Source organism: Pleuronectes platessa, chromosome 7 (assembly GCF_947347685.1).
Source record: "Pleuronectes platessa chromosome 7, fPlePla1.1, whole genome shotgun sequence".
Taxonomy (NCBI): domain Eukaryota; kingdom Metazoa; phylum Chordata; class Actinopteri; order Pleuronectiformes; family Pleuronectidae; genus Pleuronectes; species Pleuronectes platessa.
This window is the reverse complement of record NC_070632.1, coordinates 1,610,069-1,625,431: the sequence shown is the minus strand read 5'-3', so window position 1 is coordinate 1,625,431 and position 15,363 is coordinate 1,610,069. Positions and strand designations below refer to the sequence as shown.

Sequence of the window (15,363 nt, the reverse complement as noted above, 5' to 3'; positions counted from 1 at the left end):
ATGATCATGTGTCTGGACTCAGTGAAGCTTCTCATCATCCAGAGTTAATGAGCTCATCACTTTAAACCAGAAACTCAAACAACCTCAGCACTCAAGGCTTCATGTGTTTGAGTGGAACGTGATAGAATCTGTATCAAGTACACACTGACCCCGGGACGTGTTGTTGTGTGGTTGTGTCTTCCAGGTGTCGGTCGGGCTGCTTCACGGCCGAGCTTCTCACATCATCTGGCCTCCACAACGCTGGCAGGAGATCAAAGCGTCCCTCCCCCCCAACAGAGGCCCGCTGGACACTGAGGAAGAGGAGGGATGAAGACTCACACATGTTTATATGCTTACCTGTTCTAATCTGATGAAGCCGACAAAAGCTGCATCCGCCTGTAAGAACTCATTATTTCACACCTGTTGTGTTTTTGTGTCTGAATAATTTCATTTCAGGAGGAAACGGATTCTCTGGATTAGTGAGAAAGTTCATTTTCTGGATTTCTCATCGATCCTGTGACATTTACAGATTCATTTTTTTAAGTCACATCCACATGGAAGTCGGATCCACAGCTGGAAAGATGATTTAAGATCTGATCTGAAAGATTTGCTGTTTCAATGATGAATTAATAGATGAATTTAAATAATCTCTGTTTTATATCAATTCATTTTTATTATTATTTGGTTCATGAGTGAATAAAACAAGAGATTTGACATTTAATAAAACAAAATGTGAATTGATTAATTTAGGAATCGAATGAATTATCAGGTGATTCTATTTTTAGCTGCATCTCATTTCTGATGAAGAAAGAATAATACTTCTGTTTCATGTTCCGATTCCAAATAAAAGAGTCCTTGATATTAGAAATTTACAGTCTGATGATTTTAATAAAGATCAGTCTTGCTTCATTTGATAGAATTCAATGTGTTTCCAGAATGAACTGAATCTGCATGTTCATTATCTTGAATATCTCATTTCTTATTTATCATTTATCAACCAGCATCTCTGTCTCAACCCAATAAGCCTCAGTCAGTTACCTTTACCCCAGGGGCTTCTGGGAAATGGTGTTCAATGAACCAGCTCTCCGCTCTTTTTAAACATCACATTTATGTATTACTAAATATGAAAACTGATCGCGAACATGTTTGATATGTTTACAATAAACATATTATAAACATATTACACCTCCACAACAGGTCATATAAATCCAATCACCAACTCAGTCATAACATAACTGATTATTCTAATTAAGATCCATGACTGAAAATGGTGAAAACGTTTTATCTCATTATGTTAGAGTGAAAATAAACTCCTGGCTCCGCCCCCTGACCCCTGACCTGTCTCATGAACCGTCCCTCCAGGTTTGTCCACTAGAGACGAACACGTCCTTCTCTTCAGGTTCTCTGAACACGTGATGAACAGAAGCTGCAGCTGCCTCCTGCTTCCTCTCAAACATCTGATTTGCATAAATCTAATTGAGGCAGCACTTGAAGAGCATTCATCCAAATGGAGCTCTGTGGGTTCAGTGGGTTCTGTGGGTTCAGTGGGTTCAGTGGGTTCAGTGGGTTCTGAGCAGCTGTGCGGTGGAGTCATGGGACCGTCGAGGCCCAAGTGGGGCTAAATGCAGGAGTAGTGAACGCCCCCCCCCCGAGCAGCCGGCTCCCAGCTGCATGAAGAACCACTCAGATGTGAGTTTCTGTCTCAATTCAATCTGATGGTTGATGTGTGAGGAACATGAGATCCTCCTGTTGGTTCATCTCGTGCTCCTCACATCGTGTGTTTACCTCGTGTGTTTACCTTGTTTACAGGAAACTGAAAAGACATCATTTCTGTTTGTGTCTCTGAGCTCCTGTTTCCGTGCCAACCAGCGGCTGCAGCTGCTAGGATACGGGCGTCTGTGGGTCGCCACGCCAACGGGAGGGAAATCATCTCGTCTATTTGTTCGATGTTATGAAATCATAGATCACGAAAGGAATTATATGAATAACAGAGATGAGCCACTGGTCCCTCTGATAATGAAACAATGAAAAGAAAGTTTGTGACTTTTTCTATCTGATCAAAATTAAATTGATTTATTAAAAGTGTAAATGATCAAAGAGCAGGAAGCAGCTCAGGTCGTCATCTTTCTGAGAGGGAACGTAGTCGACGGCTTCTCAGACCTGAACATTAAAACATTAAACTGTTTTATTGGCTGCGATCATTAACATGTGTAGAAACCTAGCTCACCACCGTAGTGACCTGGTTTCACCTTCGAGGTCGAGGAACTTCTCGTCTTCTCGCTCACGATGACGTTCATCCGGCTCGTCCTGATGATGGAACACAAACCTTGGATGTGATGGTTGGAGCTGCTTCTCTCCAGCATCTGATGTCAGGTGGTAGTGATGATGCCATGAACTTTTTACAAAGACACTATTTACTCTGTGATTCCACAAACTGCCGAGTTCTTCAGTTCAAGGTAAATCAAGACAATCTGACACTTTCGAACGAATTGACTTCATCTGGTTCAATCATCTTCTCGACTATTTCTCCTTCTGACCTTTCAGCCGCTCACTCACCACAAACCTCCTTGTAAAAGCTGCTCGTCAGAAACAGACCGCTCAGAAAAACCAGACGTAGATGTCTGAGTAACTGAAGCCAATGCACAAGTGCCTGCAGCCTGTCTTCTGTGTAGTGACCAGCAGGGGGCGACTCCACTGGTATTTTCTATAGAGGTCTATGAGAAAATGACTCGACTTCTCCAGAAGGTATTTCTTCAACACGTGAGCAGTGAAAAGCTGTATAAATACAACTCTGTAGAAATAAAGAATTAATGTATATACACTATCAAGTAAATTAGATAAACAAGTCGAGGAACATGTCAGGACATGATCTTGGAAAAACGTGAGCAGAGTGAAATGAATCCTGGGACATGATGGAGTCTTGGTTCTGAGGGACGGACGGAGCGTTGACATGAGACAGGCGAGTCGTGCTGCTGTGGTTTTGGTGTGAAAAGATGATTCAGCCTCTGAACTGGGAAACAACTCATGGTGGTGACACAGGTTTTGAATATTTCCTCCCAGAATGCACCTTGGGAGGCTTGAGGTTCGAGGGCTTGTGAGTTTCTTCTGGTTCCCACAGGAGACACAGGGACTCCATCGGTTTTATTTTATAACAAAGATTCTCTTTTGGAAAACAAATGAATACCTGTATTATTTATTAATTTGTTTCCTGGTTCTCAGATGAGGTTTGATCCAGTGACTCTCTGGTTGTCCCATCGTGTTAAAACGTCGGTTCGATTCCCTCAGTGACGGAGCTGAGCAGTGACATCAGCAGTTTTCATTAGCGTGTTAATGACAACACATAATTGCGACACACTTAAAAACATTGTTAGAGAGAAAAGCAGCTTAACAAACCATCAGTGAGGACAAAGAGACGATTTCCTCTCTGCACTGATTGAAGAACAGAGAGGACTGAGGATGACTCAGCAGATTACAGACGACTCTGAAGTGAACCTCCAGGTGAGCAGGATCAGTTCTGAACCAGCTCTCAAACTTCAGTTACTTAACAATCAAAGTTTAATAACTCTTAAGTTTCATTTGCTTCTTTATGAACATGCTTCTCTCCTCTGACTCTGCTTCAGTCTCAGATCTCTTGTTTTCTCTGTGGAACATCAGGTCTGTGGATCCGAGTCCGAGCTGCTTCAGAGTCGTGTCTGGTTTCTTTGTGTTCGGAAGCAGAAACTGTAAAACTCTGTTTCCTCTGGACGGATTTAACTCCATGATTCTCAGGGACGTGATCCTCTCCTCGCTGAGACGTCTCACTCTGCTGCGTCTCCGTCCTCTTCTTCCACGTTGAGATCTTTGACTGACGATCGGAAAGTTCTGGAGGAACATGAGGACTGAGCACAAGAAGAGGAACGAAGGACAATCCTGCTTCCTCCCACAATGTCAGCTGAGATCCAACCTGAGCTTCAAGGTCCACTGAGTCTGATTCAGATGAAAGGATCAAACATTCAATATAAAATAATCCTGGTGGTGTTTTCACTTGTGTTTCATCTGCTTTGAACGACTTGTTTGGTTTCACCCTGAAGCTCTGATGGCTCCTCCTGGTCGGGGGTGAGTTTGGGGTCAGAGGTCGTGGTAGATGATGGATGAAAGCCTGGCAGCAGCAGCAGCAGGATGTGATGTCACTCTGTGTGTGACATCACATCCTGCTGCTGCTGCTCTGACACTCTGAGCTCCACAGAGCAGCAGCCAATCAGCACATCAGACTGACATGACAATAATATGACTTTACTGAGATAACACCTGAACTAAATTGAAACTGAGCTCATTTCTTTTTATTTCTGGCAGATATTGAAGATAGTTATCTGGTGTCAGCGTCTGGTTGGATGAAGACGAGGCCTCTGATTGGACGTCAAGGCTCCAGTAATAACATTAAAGTGTCAGAATCACAGATCACTATCTGCTCCCCTGGGAGGAACTCTCATTACATCTCGTCTCCTCACACGTCACCATGATATCATATTTCAATAACTTAATGAAACATATCTTCATAATCAAATATATCAGAACCGCCTCATTAAGGTGTCTGATGTGACTCCTTGAGTTTAAAGGAGGTGATTCTTCTCCGACTCTCTGAGGCCTGCCCGAGTGTCCTTGAGCAAACGGTTCAGCTATGTCTTTCATTTATCTGCAGCTCCAGGTCCTAGAAGTTCCTTTGATCTCGAGGAACATGTGACCGACCTCCACCTTCTGCTGAGGATGAATCAGGGACTTACAACCACACTTACATTATTATCTAGTTTATAATTCTCATCATTTGAATCACTTGTGAAACATGTTTGGTTTGTTAATGATGATGAAAACTAAATATCACAGAGCGGAGACTCCAGCTCAACCTGAGGGACTCTGATAGAAGCTAAATCAAGAATCTGCTGCTTATCAAATCAAATCAAAGTTTATTGTTTATCATCAGAATCACAAACATTTTCACCAGAATAAATTTTGTTTTAAATAATTCTAATGATAAAACTCATGAACTCAAACTGTTTGACAACGTTTTCATTTATTTACAAAAGATCAACATTTTACAATGAACTAGTAAAATAATATTTTATGAGAAATAACTTATTTGCAGTTTTATCAGTTCCCTTTTCTTATATGAATACAAACATTAAATCCATCGTCCAGAGGAACTCTCACAGACCTGGAATCAGTTGAGTCGTTCTCTGAGTCAACAGAAGAATAGAAGAACAGGAAACAGTCATCAGACGTTCTAATGAACTAGAGGAAGGTTAGAAATAACTTAACAAATAGAAAACAATATCCAGAATCTCTGATTCATAAATATGTGAACTATATGAAGTCCTGAGATCCTTTGAGAACACGTTGATGGTTTGAATCCGCTCTGCTCAGTGGCTCAAGTCACACGTTGCTGCTTCGTGTTGCAGGTTCACAGGGTCGGAGCTCGAGGAGCCTGAGTCTTCTGTGATGGACCCGAGGTTCCTGTAATGTTCCTGTGATGTTCCTGTGATGTTCCTGTGATGTTCCTGTGATGTTCCTGTGATGTTCCTGGTCAGAACGTCCCTGCAGACACTAGATGTTCATGATACTTCCTGTTGATGAAAACACACAAAGTTCAGAGCACTGATATCTGGGAGTGGGTGTGGTTTGAGGCTCCACCTAGTGACGAGGGGAGGAAGTACAACACTCCGTCCTCTTATAGAGAAAAACGTCGCAGATTATAAGAATCAAGTCATAAAATTATGGAAATAAAGAAGAAAATTGTTTTCAGATTTTCATTCATGCTTTGAGTCTCAGATATGTAAACGTCTGGCTCCTGTCGTCTGTGACACTGACCTCTGACCTTCTTGTTCGTTGCAGCAGCTCCTCCTTTCTCTACAGCAGCTCCTCCTTCCTCTACAGCAGCTCCTCCTCCTTCCTCTACAGCAGCTCCTCCTCCTTCCTCTACAGCAGCTCCTCCTCCTTCCTCTACAGCAGCACCTCCTTCCTCTACAGCAGCTCCTCCTTTCTCTACAGCAGCTCCTCCTTCTTCTACAGTAGCTCCTCCTTCCTCTACAGTAGCTCCTCCTCCTTCCTCTACAGCAGCTCCTCCTCCTTCCTCTACAGCAGCTCCTCTTTCCTCTACAGCAGCACCTCCTTCCTCTACAGCAGCACCTCCTTCCTCTACAGCAGCACCTCCTTCCTCTACAGCAGCTCCTCCTCCTTCCTCTACAGCAGCTCCTCCTCCTTCCTCTACAGCAGATCCTCATTTCTCTACAGCAGCTCCTCCTCCTTCCTCTACAGCAGATCCTCCTTTCTCTACAGCAGCTCCTCCTCCTTCCTCTACAGCAGCTCCTCCTCCTTCCTCTACAGCGGCTCCTCCTTTCTCTACAGCAGCTCCTCCTTCCTCTACAGTAGCTCCTCCTTCCTCTACAGTAGCTCCTCCTTCCTCTACAGCAGCTCCTCCTCCTTCCTCTACAGCAGATCCTCCTTTCTCTACAGCAGCTCCTCCTCCTTCCTCTACAGCAGCTCCTCCTCCTTCCTCTACAGCAGCTCCTCCTCCTTCCTCTACAGCAGCTCCTCCTCCTTCCTCTACAGCGGCTCCTCCTTCCTCTACAGCAGCACCTCCTCCTTCCTCTACAGCAGCTCCTCCTCCTTCCTCTACAGCGGCTCCTCCTCCTTCCTCTACAGCGGCTCCTCCTTCCTCTACAGTAGCTCCTCCTTCCTCTACAGCAGCTTCTGTCGCTCCTCAGCTGATGGACAAAACCGTAACTCCTTCTTCTCCTGATCCTTCACGTCCTCCTCTGGAATCTGTGTCTCCGCCGCCTCATCCTCATCCTCCTCTTCCTCTTCCTCGTCCTCGTCCTCGTCCTCCAGGCTCTCACGCTTGTCGTCCTCAGGGGGAGGAGTCACGTGGATGAGCGGGTGCTCCACAACCTAAAGTACACAGACTTGTGAGAGAACATGTTCATATTGATATCTGATACTCAGCTCTAGTTTCTGAAGCAGCTGACTGACTGACCAGCGGCAGGACGGCGTTCTGGACTCGTCCCTCCAGGATGTGGTCTGTGTTGACCTCCAGGGATCCAGTGACCTCCAGGTCGGGAACATGAGGGAACATCTCCTGGATAGGCTGACCCTGAGAGAGAGAGAGAGAGAGAGAGAGAGAGAGAGAGAGAGAGAGACACCTGAGCTCAATCCTCTGCTGTAACTCTACCATCGTTCCTTTGAGCACTGACCATGGCGTTGATCTGAGACGGGGTTGTCGGTGCGATGCCCAGCAGGAAGTTGGTTGTGGCCATGAGCTCCACAGAGAACCAGCGGGCGACACGAGACCCTGGGGAGAGGATCAGAGACATCAGGTCGTTCTTCTCTCTCTGATGTTTGTTCAAGTGTTTCTGATCAGTTTGGTTTGAAATGTTATTTTGATGATGAAAGCAGGCGGAGATGCCATGACAGCTGACTCCTGATTGGTCGTGCCTGTGTATGGGCGGGACCTATTTTACCGTCAAAGTGAAAGAAGTGGTTGATCTGGTTGAGGTGCGGCCGAGCAGCAGCCATGTTGTCTGGGACGGCCTCTCTGGTCTCCACAGGAACTCCTCCTCCTCCACCGATGTCCAGGGACATCCGACAGGTTGGACAGGATGTGTCCTGCTCCAGCCACGAGCGGAGACATGAGCTGAGGACACACAAACCATCAGTCTTCATCTGTCACTACGTGTGAGGGACTCGTGTTGGAGAGAGAATCACTGTTAACAGACTGTGTCTCTGCTGGAAGTTATTTAAACTCATCATGTTTCCTAATGGTCTTTATTTATTAATTAGTCAATCCTGTCATTATAAAGTTTCCCTGTAGCTTTCAGGTCTGTTAACCAACTAATGTTCCTTCAAATCATAATGACCACGTTTCCCAGAGCACATGAAGGCAGCACCAACTCAGTCTGGTACAAAACCATTGGTCTTGTCCACTGATGGTTTTCAATCAGAATTGATGCCGACACTCTCCACGTCTTCTAAAGTCTCACGGACTCAAAGTTATAAGTTACACAAAATCCAGGAGGAACAGTGATGGTCAAGTTATTAACGTATCTAAACCTCTTCATCCTCCTCTTCCTCCTCACAAACATCAGAACCTGTGCTGACCTGTGGAAGACGTGACCGCAGGGCAGCGTCCGAGCTGAACGCATCACGTCCCAGCAGATCACACAGTCCTCACCACCGTCCACCAGTTCATCTGAAGACGCCACAGGAAACCTGAGAGGAAGAAGACACCACGAGAGTCCATCAAACTTCTTCTTCTGTTATTTCACTACAACCGAGGAGTTCCTTTACGACTGAACCACCTGGTGTGGTGTCTGCTGCTACACTGACCTGGTCTCCATGTTGTGCAGCAGCAGCAGGAAGGTGAGGTGGCGGTGGATTCTCCTCTGAAGCTCCTGAGCGATGGAGCAGAGCTGCATGAAGATGACCAGACTCGCCAGAGACAACCAGATGTTACTGAAGATCTGAGAGCGACACACAACAACAAGGACTTAACACATGAGAACAAGACACACACTTGATAATGAAACACAACTTAATTCATTATTCTGTTGTTTCTTTGCACTGATTAAAATTAAAATAAAAAGTATGGTGGTGATAATGTGTGGCTCTGTGTTCTCAACCCACTGACCAGCATGTGGATGTGATGCAGCAGGTCCAGGCCCAGTAGGAGCAGCTCCACCAGCAGGTCGGTGTAGTACACGGAGGAGGACTTCTTCTCCTGGTTCACGTCCCACAGGTGGATTGAGGAGCTGCAACAAACAGACGCTCATGAAGCCGCGGGTCGGGAACACAAACAGGAAACACAACTCGGCTGTTTGTGTCACCCACCGAAACATGACGTGTGCCGTCCTGACCGTCTCCATCATGCACTGGAACACCAGAGACCAGATGTTAGACTGACTCAGATCTGCTCCACTGAACCTTCACCACAGTGTGAAAGAGACTTTGCAGGTGTCTGGGAATCAAACCTGTGACGCTGCCTGAAGGTTTCAGGATTTAACCAACGTTTTAAAAACGAACCATATTCAGGCTTCAAACATTCAAACTCAGCAACGAGAACAGTGACACCTGCTGGTTCACACATCTCACTGCAGCCTCCACCTCCTGAAGGAGCAGTTTAACATCAGATTCGGCTGCAGGACGCTGGGATATGACTCAAGAATTCACCTCATTATAATATTATAATAAATGATATATAAATGATAAATGATTACCCTGGAGCAAGTGGAAATGTTTCCATACTTTTATCTTTCTCGTTAGAATTTGATCTTCCTCAACTCTTTGATTATCTTTTATTTGAATCTTTATTCATGTTTTCCTGTCTTTTCTTTCTCCTCTTTAAAAACGTATTTAATAGTTTATCTTCCATTCTGAGTTTATACTGTTCTCATTGCTCTTAGAGGAAGAATCCGGTGTTTCACCTCCGCAGCCATGAAGCCAGCGACGTGTCCCCCCCGACCTCGAGCCAGCCGGCTGCAGAGCGAGGCCAGACCCGAGCAGCCGAGCATGAGCAGCACGAGCAGCAGCAGCACCCGGGAGGACAGGGGGACGGCTGGAGACAGGGACAGCTGCAGGGACACACAGGGACACACAACACAGGGACACACAACAAAGGGACACACAACACAGGGACACACAACACAGGGACACACAGGGACACACAGGGACACACAACACAGGGACACACAGGGACACAGAGGGACACACAACACAGGGACACACACACACAGCATGTTAGTCAGTGAAAAACTGATCATTTTTTTATATCAAAAGCAAACATTATATTAACTAGTTAAAATTACAACAATGATAATATTGATGATTATTAATGATAACAATAAACTGTTGTTGTGATTCTCAAAAACCTGATCTGATGGATGAAAGTCTCCACCTCCTTCTACTGTAAAACAAATGAAGTGATAATATCTTTGATTTGAACGCTGCCATCTTGGAGGGAGGATCAGCTGAGTGACAGCGGTCCTCTAGCGCCACCCTCAGGACTCTATAAGAACAGAATGTGTGAGGGGACATCTCTGAGTAGCTTCTCCTGTGAGGACTCCTCTGTCTGTCCTCTGTGGATCCAGTGTGTCAGATCAACACGTGAGGATCCACCTGGTGCCTGCAGCTGCTGTTTATTCATCTGAGGAGAATTAAAAACTCTTTCTTTGTTCGCTCTAGAGAAAATAATAAAGCATCTGAAACTTACATATTCAAGTCGGTCCCTGCAGAGCTGCACCAGGAGCTGGAGGAAGAGCAGGGCCGAGAACCAGAACCACCACAGCAGCACCTCGTCCACCGTCTGGACGCTCAGGACGCCGAACACGAAGACGAGCTTGTAGAAGATGAAGGTCCAGAACTTGTCCTTCAGTTGCTGCAAAATGAAAAAACAAACTTCATCTGGGCTCAGAATCTGTGCAGCTGTGTTTAAATGTCCCTCTGATCGGACTTGGACAGGAAGACTTTCAGAAGACCCAGTTCCTCTGGGTCTGGATCCAACTGGACCTTGGTTCTGTTGGATCCAGATCCGGTTGCACAGACAGAACCCCCACCTGTTCCTCACTGACACGCAGGGAACCGAAGACAAGCCACTGAGTCTGCCAACGAGCAGCAGGACACAGCAGGACGAGTTCACCACCACCTGTCCACAGAGACACAATCTGCATGAGCACACAGGGGAGGACACTATCAGTGGGGGGGGGGGGGGGGGGGGGGGACTGAGGACAAGACAAAGAGAGCAGGCGTCACATAAAGGGGTCTGTCTGTCTGTTTCAATGTCTCTCTGTCTGTCTGTCTCTCTCTGTCTGTCTCCATATCTCTCTCTGTCTCCCCACGGTCTCAGAGATGGACTCACCCAGACCAGGACGCTGTCTGTCCACAGGGACATCAGCACCTCTGCAGCCATGTCTCCAAAGCCGGAGCCCAGCCCCTGTCCCCCGGCCCTGAGGAAGCGGTTGACCCCGGAGCTGAGTCCCGGGGGGCGGCTCTCCTCCTCCGGGCTGGACTGAGGGAAGGAGCCGGAGGAGCAGACGGAGAGGACGGTGCCGGTGAGCAAGGCAGCACTCAGCGCCGTGTAGGTCTGCAGACTGGGCCACGGGACCCGCTCCAGGAACAGGACAGGCATGATGGAGGTTCACACTGTCCTCTCACACGGAGTGGACAGTGGACAGCACCTCCTCAGAGGAGACAGTGGACAGCACCTCCTCGGAGGAGACAGAGGACAGCACCCCCTCAGAGGAGTCAGTGGACAGCACCCCCTCAGAGGAGACAGTGGACAGCACCCCCTCAGAGGAGACAGTGGACAGCACCTCCTCGGAGGAGACAGTGGACAGCACCTCCTCAGAGGAGTCGGTGACATGTGAGGTTTTAAATCAGCTGTTCCTTCACGTGCACTAACAGCTAGCTACCTAGCTTAGCACCGGTACAGCCTCGGTTCCGATCCAAACGAGTTAAAGACATTTGATATTTAATGAAAACAAACTGTTCACATCGTTAATTCATTGAGAGAAACGTTCGAGTCCCGTTAGCGTCGCTCCGCCCACCGGAAACAGCGTCAACACAAACTCAAATCAAGGTTTTAAAAACGCTTTATTATTTTAGACAAAAAATAAAAGTAACAAAAAAATAAGTGCGTTGATAATAACAACATTCTCAGTTTTATATATTGTCTTATGTCTCAAACTGTAAAGTATTAATTCTATAATAATGACTGTTCAATTTAGTTTTCAAAATAAAGTTGTTACCTCGATAAACGCGGGCATGTTGCCTCTTAGGGATGGATGGGGGGGGGGGCGTTTACTTTAGGAGTTTTATATCAAAAGTTTTTTTAAACAAAAATTTGTATAAATGTTGTAAATGAAGCACAACTACGTTTATTAGTAATTTATACTTTACAGATGAAAGGGACAAAAGCGGAAATCGCCACACAGCTAAGTTACTTCCGGTAGGAACTTTTCTCTGTCGCCCTGTCAAACTTTTAATAACAGAAGATATGAGTATTATTTTATTGGGTCATTACGTTTATATGAAGTAGTTTAATGAATTAAAACGTTTTGTATAAATATTATAAACCAGATTTTGTTTATCTCTACAAACGGACCCGGTCCTGTTTTGGTGTCGGACTCGGAGCTGACACTCGTGTGTTCGATGCTGGTTCGATGGCCTCCTCGGCTCCGGACGTGACCCTGGTGGGAGTGTGTGACGCGGAGCTGGACCCGGACAGACACCGGTCCTCGTACCTCACCAACAAGGTGGGGGGGCAGCCGGACTGGTTACCGGGCATCTCCCCGCTGTGTCCCCGCTGTGCTCGCTGCGGAGCCCCGCTGAGCCATGTGGTGCAGGTGTACTGCCCCCTGGAGGCCTCCCCCTACCACAGGAGCCTCCACCTGTTCGCCTGCCCGGGGCCCGCGTGCAGCCGCGGGCCGCAGGGCTGGAGGGTGCTCCGCTCCCAGGGTCTGGAGAACCAGGGGCAGCAGCGGGCCCCCAGCCGGCCCGCCCCGGCACAGGAGGCTCCTCTGGCGGCCACTGACTGGTGTGACACCGCTGATGACTGGGGCCTGGAGGAGGAGGGTTGGGGAGGAGGTGTGGTGAAGAAGCAGGTTCGGGAGGAGGAGGATGAGATGAAGGAGGAGGAGGAGGAGGAGGAGGAGGAGGAGGATGTGATGAAGGAGCAGGTTCCAGAGGAGGAGGAGAAGGATGTGATGAAGGAGCAGGTTCAGGAGGAGGCAGCAGCTCCTGAAGGTACAGTTCATCTGAGTTCATCTGAGTTCATCTGTTTATCACATGTCATGTTTCATTAGTGTCTTGATTTCACAGTAGATCGTGAACAGGATCTGAAACCTGGTGGAAAGTTGTGGTTTGATTCAGAGAAGAACTTGTGTCCTTGATTTCTCAGAGAATCTGATTCTTCAGGAGTTTGATATCAATGAGTCAGAGTAAATATGTTCAGATCCAGATCTCAAGAGTTTAAACACGGTTTCATCAGGAGGCCGATGAAGCTGAGGAACAGTGGGAGAGAATTAGAAAATGATATAAAGAACAAACTGATAAACTTGTTTATAATTATGATACAACTTTATTTCTGTCGCAGTGATCAAGGTTACAAAGTCCATTACAAAGTAAATGGTTATAAAACAATAAGTGAGATAACATAATATAAAATATTAATGGCAGCTTTGTCTCTTTACCTGAAGTCTGCTAATTCAACATAAGGTGTGAAGATGGAAATACACAAACTTTTTTAATGTAATGAAAACAATAACATTTCAGTTTTTCTATCACCTTATTTTCTAAATCTTTTTTTAACTTGTAAAGTGAGCTTCATGTTTTAGTTCCTCATATTTAACCTTTCACAGATACACGTGTTTTTATCTTTTTGTTTTCTGAAACCTAAACGTTCCCATGAGTTCTTATTATAGATTTAAACTGTTGGAGGAACTTGTGTCAGTGGTGAAGAGACGATGAAGGTCGTTCACTTCCTGTCGTGTCTCTTTCCTCTCAGCAGGAAGTCTGAGCAGCAGACTCCAGGACCTCAGCCTGGGAGAATCACACGATGACCTCCTCGTCTTCCGCTCGTTCTTCATCAGCGTGGTGCAGGAGTCGGACCTGTGGGGCGAGGAAGACGAGCTGGAGCACGCTCAGGAGCTGCTGAGGGAGTACGAGGGCAGAGAGGGCGTGACCGTGAGGAAGCTGGAGGGCGAGGGCGGCGGCGAGGAGAAGTACGAGAAGTCCCGAGCCCGACACGGAGACGCCTTCTTCTCCAGGTTCATGAAGAGGATCTCGCTCTGTCCTCAGCAGATCCTACGCTACTGCCGCGGGGGGGGGATGCTCTTCATCTCCGAGCCGCCGCCCCACGTGGCCCAGGTGGTGTCGGCGTGCGGCTCCTGTGGAGGAGCCAGGACGTTCGAGCTGCAGCTGATGCCGGCTCTGGTCAGCCTGCTGCAGAGGACGGACGGGGGGGGCGGGGGTGGAGCTGGAGTTCGGGACGGTCCTGGTGTTCACGTGTGTGAACAGCTGCTGGACGGCGGGCTCCCGATCCGCTGTGGAGGAGTTCTGCTTGGTTCAGACCGACCCGGACCAGCAGCTGTTTAACTGAGCCCACAGCTGGACTGGTCTGATCGTCACTGCAGGACACTGTGATGTCACCGGGGGGCGTGGTCACAGGTATCACAGCCCGCCCATATCTGGGATGTCTGACGTGAAACAGACGTGAAACATTCAGGCAGAGACAGAAGCAGAAAAACATGATAACTGGTTTATATTTAAATAAAAGAACAGATTTGGTTTCCGACGGAGAAGAGTGATCGTTTTGTTTCTGGGTCCATTTTTCCCAGATGACAGTTTCCAAAAAGGTGTGGGTGAGGTTGTAAAGTGGTACGATCCCTCCCCCTGACCTCAAGTACCAAGTAACTTTAAATACAAATACTCAAGTAAAGTTTCTGAAACTCTTCTTAAACACTGAGCAACTTTATCTACCTGAAAGCAGCAGCTTGAATAAAGTGAGTCTGATGTGTGAGTGTGAACATGAGAAAGTTTCCTCCTTCTCTCCCTGAGCGTCTGTTCTCTGTGACTCTGCTGAGTGGGTTCCATCTCCTGAGAGAACAACTGACTGAGAGTCACAGACACAACCAGCTGCAGCTGAACTGAGATCAGTTAGAAACACTCTGAAGTTATTAACAACCAGAGTTTATCTCCAACATTCAGCAGGAAACTGTTAAAACATGAATGTTTGTTATAGATTAAGATGCATTTATTAGTCCCAAACACAGTCACACTCATGCAGGTAGGGAAATTTAACTTCTGCTTTTGACCCATCTGGTGCAGGACACACAGAGCAGTGAGCGACCATGTACAGCGCCCAGGGAGCAGATGGTGGGGGAGTAATGTGCCTTGCTCAGGGGCACTAGACAGGGTAGGGAGACTCTTGGATTTTTGGACAGATCAATCCAGGTTCGTGTTTTGTTGTTTATCCGTGGAGTCGAACCAGAGACCTTCTCTGCCCATAGTCCAAGTTTCTACCACTAGTCCACAGCCACGCTGCAGCTCTTCAGGTTCAGGAAGCAGAGGATCATGGGTAATATCCAGTGTTTAGGTGTGTGTGTGTGTGTGTCAGCTCACTAGGTCGCTCAGTCAGAATCAACACTTCATGACTCAGACACAGAGACCAACAGAGTTATTCACCACATGTGGCTGCAGGGGGCGCTCTCAGCTTCTCTGGATCTTTCCTGCAGCAGCTAAGCAGCAGAACCTGCTCTGACCTTTGACCTCCCTCTGGTGAAAGGTCGCTGCTCAATGAACCGACAGTAACATGAACAATAAACTGTTGATTATTTCTAATTAAAAGAAAAACACAGAACATAG

At 47.0% G+C, this 15,363-nt stretch overlaps 2 protein-coding genes and 1 long non-coding RNA gene across 3 annotated transcripts; 1 reads left to right on the top strand and 2 right to left on the bottom strand.

The window, feature by feature from the left end:
- Nucleotides 1–4,899: 4,899 nt before the first annotated feature.
- LOC128444646 (uncharacterized) lies at nucleotides 4,900–5,983 on the bottom strand. Its single transcript, XR_008339167.1, has 2 exons — nucleotides 5,821–5,983; nucleotides 4,900–5,576 (listed from the first exon to the last, which is right to left on the bottom strand). It is a non-coding gene; the product is annotated as an uncharacterized LOC128444646 (long non-coding RNA).
- Nucleotides 5,984–6,690: 707 nt separating this feature from the next.
- On the bottom strand, nucleotides 6,691–11,540 carry amfra (autocrine motility factor receptor a). The gene is given in 13 exon segments (XM_053426338.1): nucleotides 6,691–6,900; nucleotides 6,986–7,102; nucleotides 7,203–7,300; nucleotides 7,470–7,642; nucleotides 8,107–8,217; nucleotides 8,335–8,468; nucleotides 8,636–8,756; nucleotides 8,836–8,876; nucleotides 9,429–9,575; nucleotides 10,214–10,378; nucleotides 10,557–10,600; nucleotides 10,603–10,645; nucleotides 10,859–11,540. Coding segments are annotated over 13 exon segments (1,674 nt in total). The 5' UTR covers nucleotides 11,129–11,540.
- A 396-nt stretch (nucleotides 11,541–11,936) lies between these two features.
- Nucleotides 11,937–15,358, top strand: pdcd2l (programmed cell death 2-like). The gene is given in 3 exon segments (XM_053426496.1): nucleotides 11,937–12,744; nucleotides 13,505–13,965; nucleotides 13,967–15,358. Coding segments are annotated over 3 exon segments (1,176 nt in total). The 5' UTR covers nucleotides 11,937–12,161; the 3' UTR covers nucleotides 14,099–15,358.
- Nucleotides 15,359–15,363: the final 5 nt, after the last annotated feature.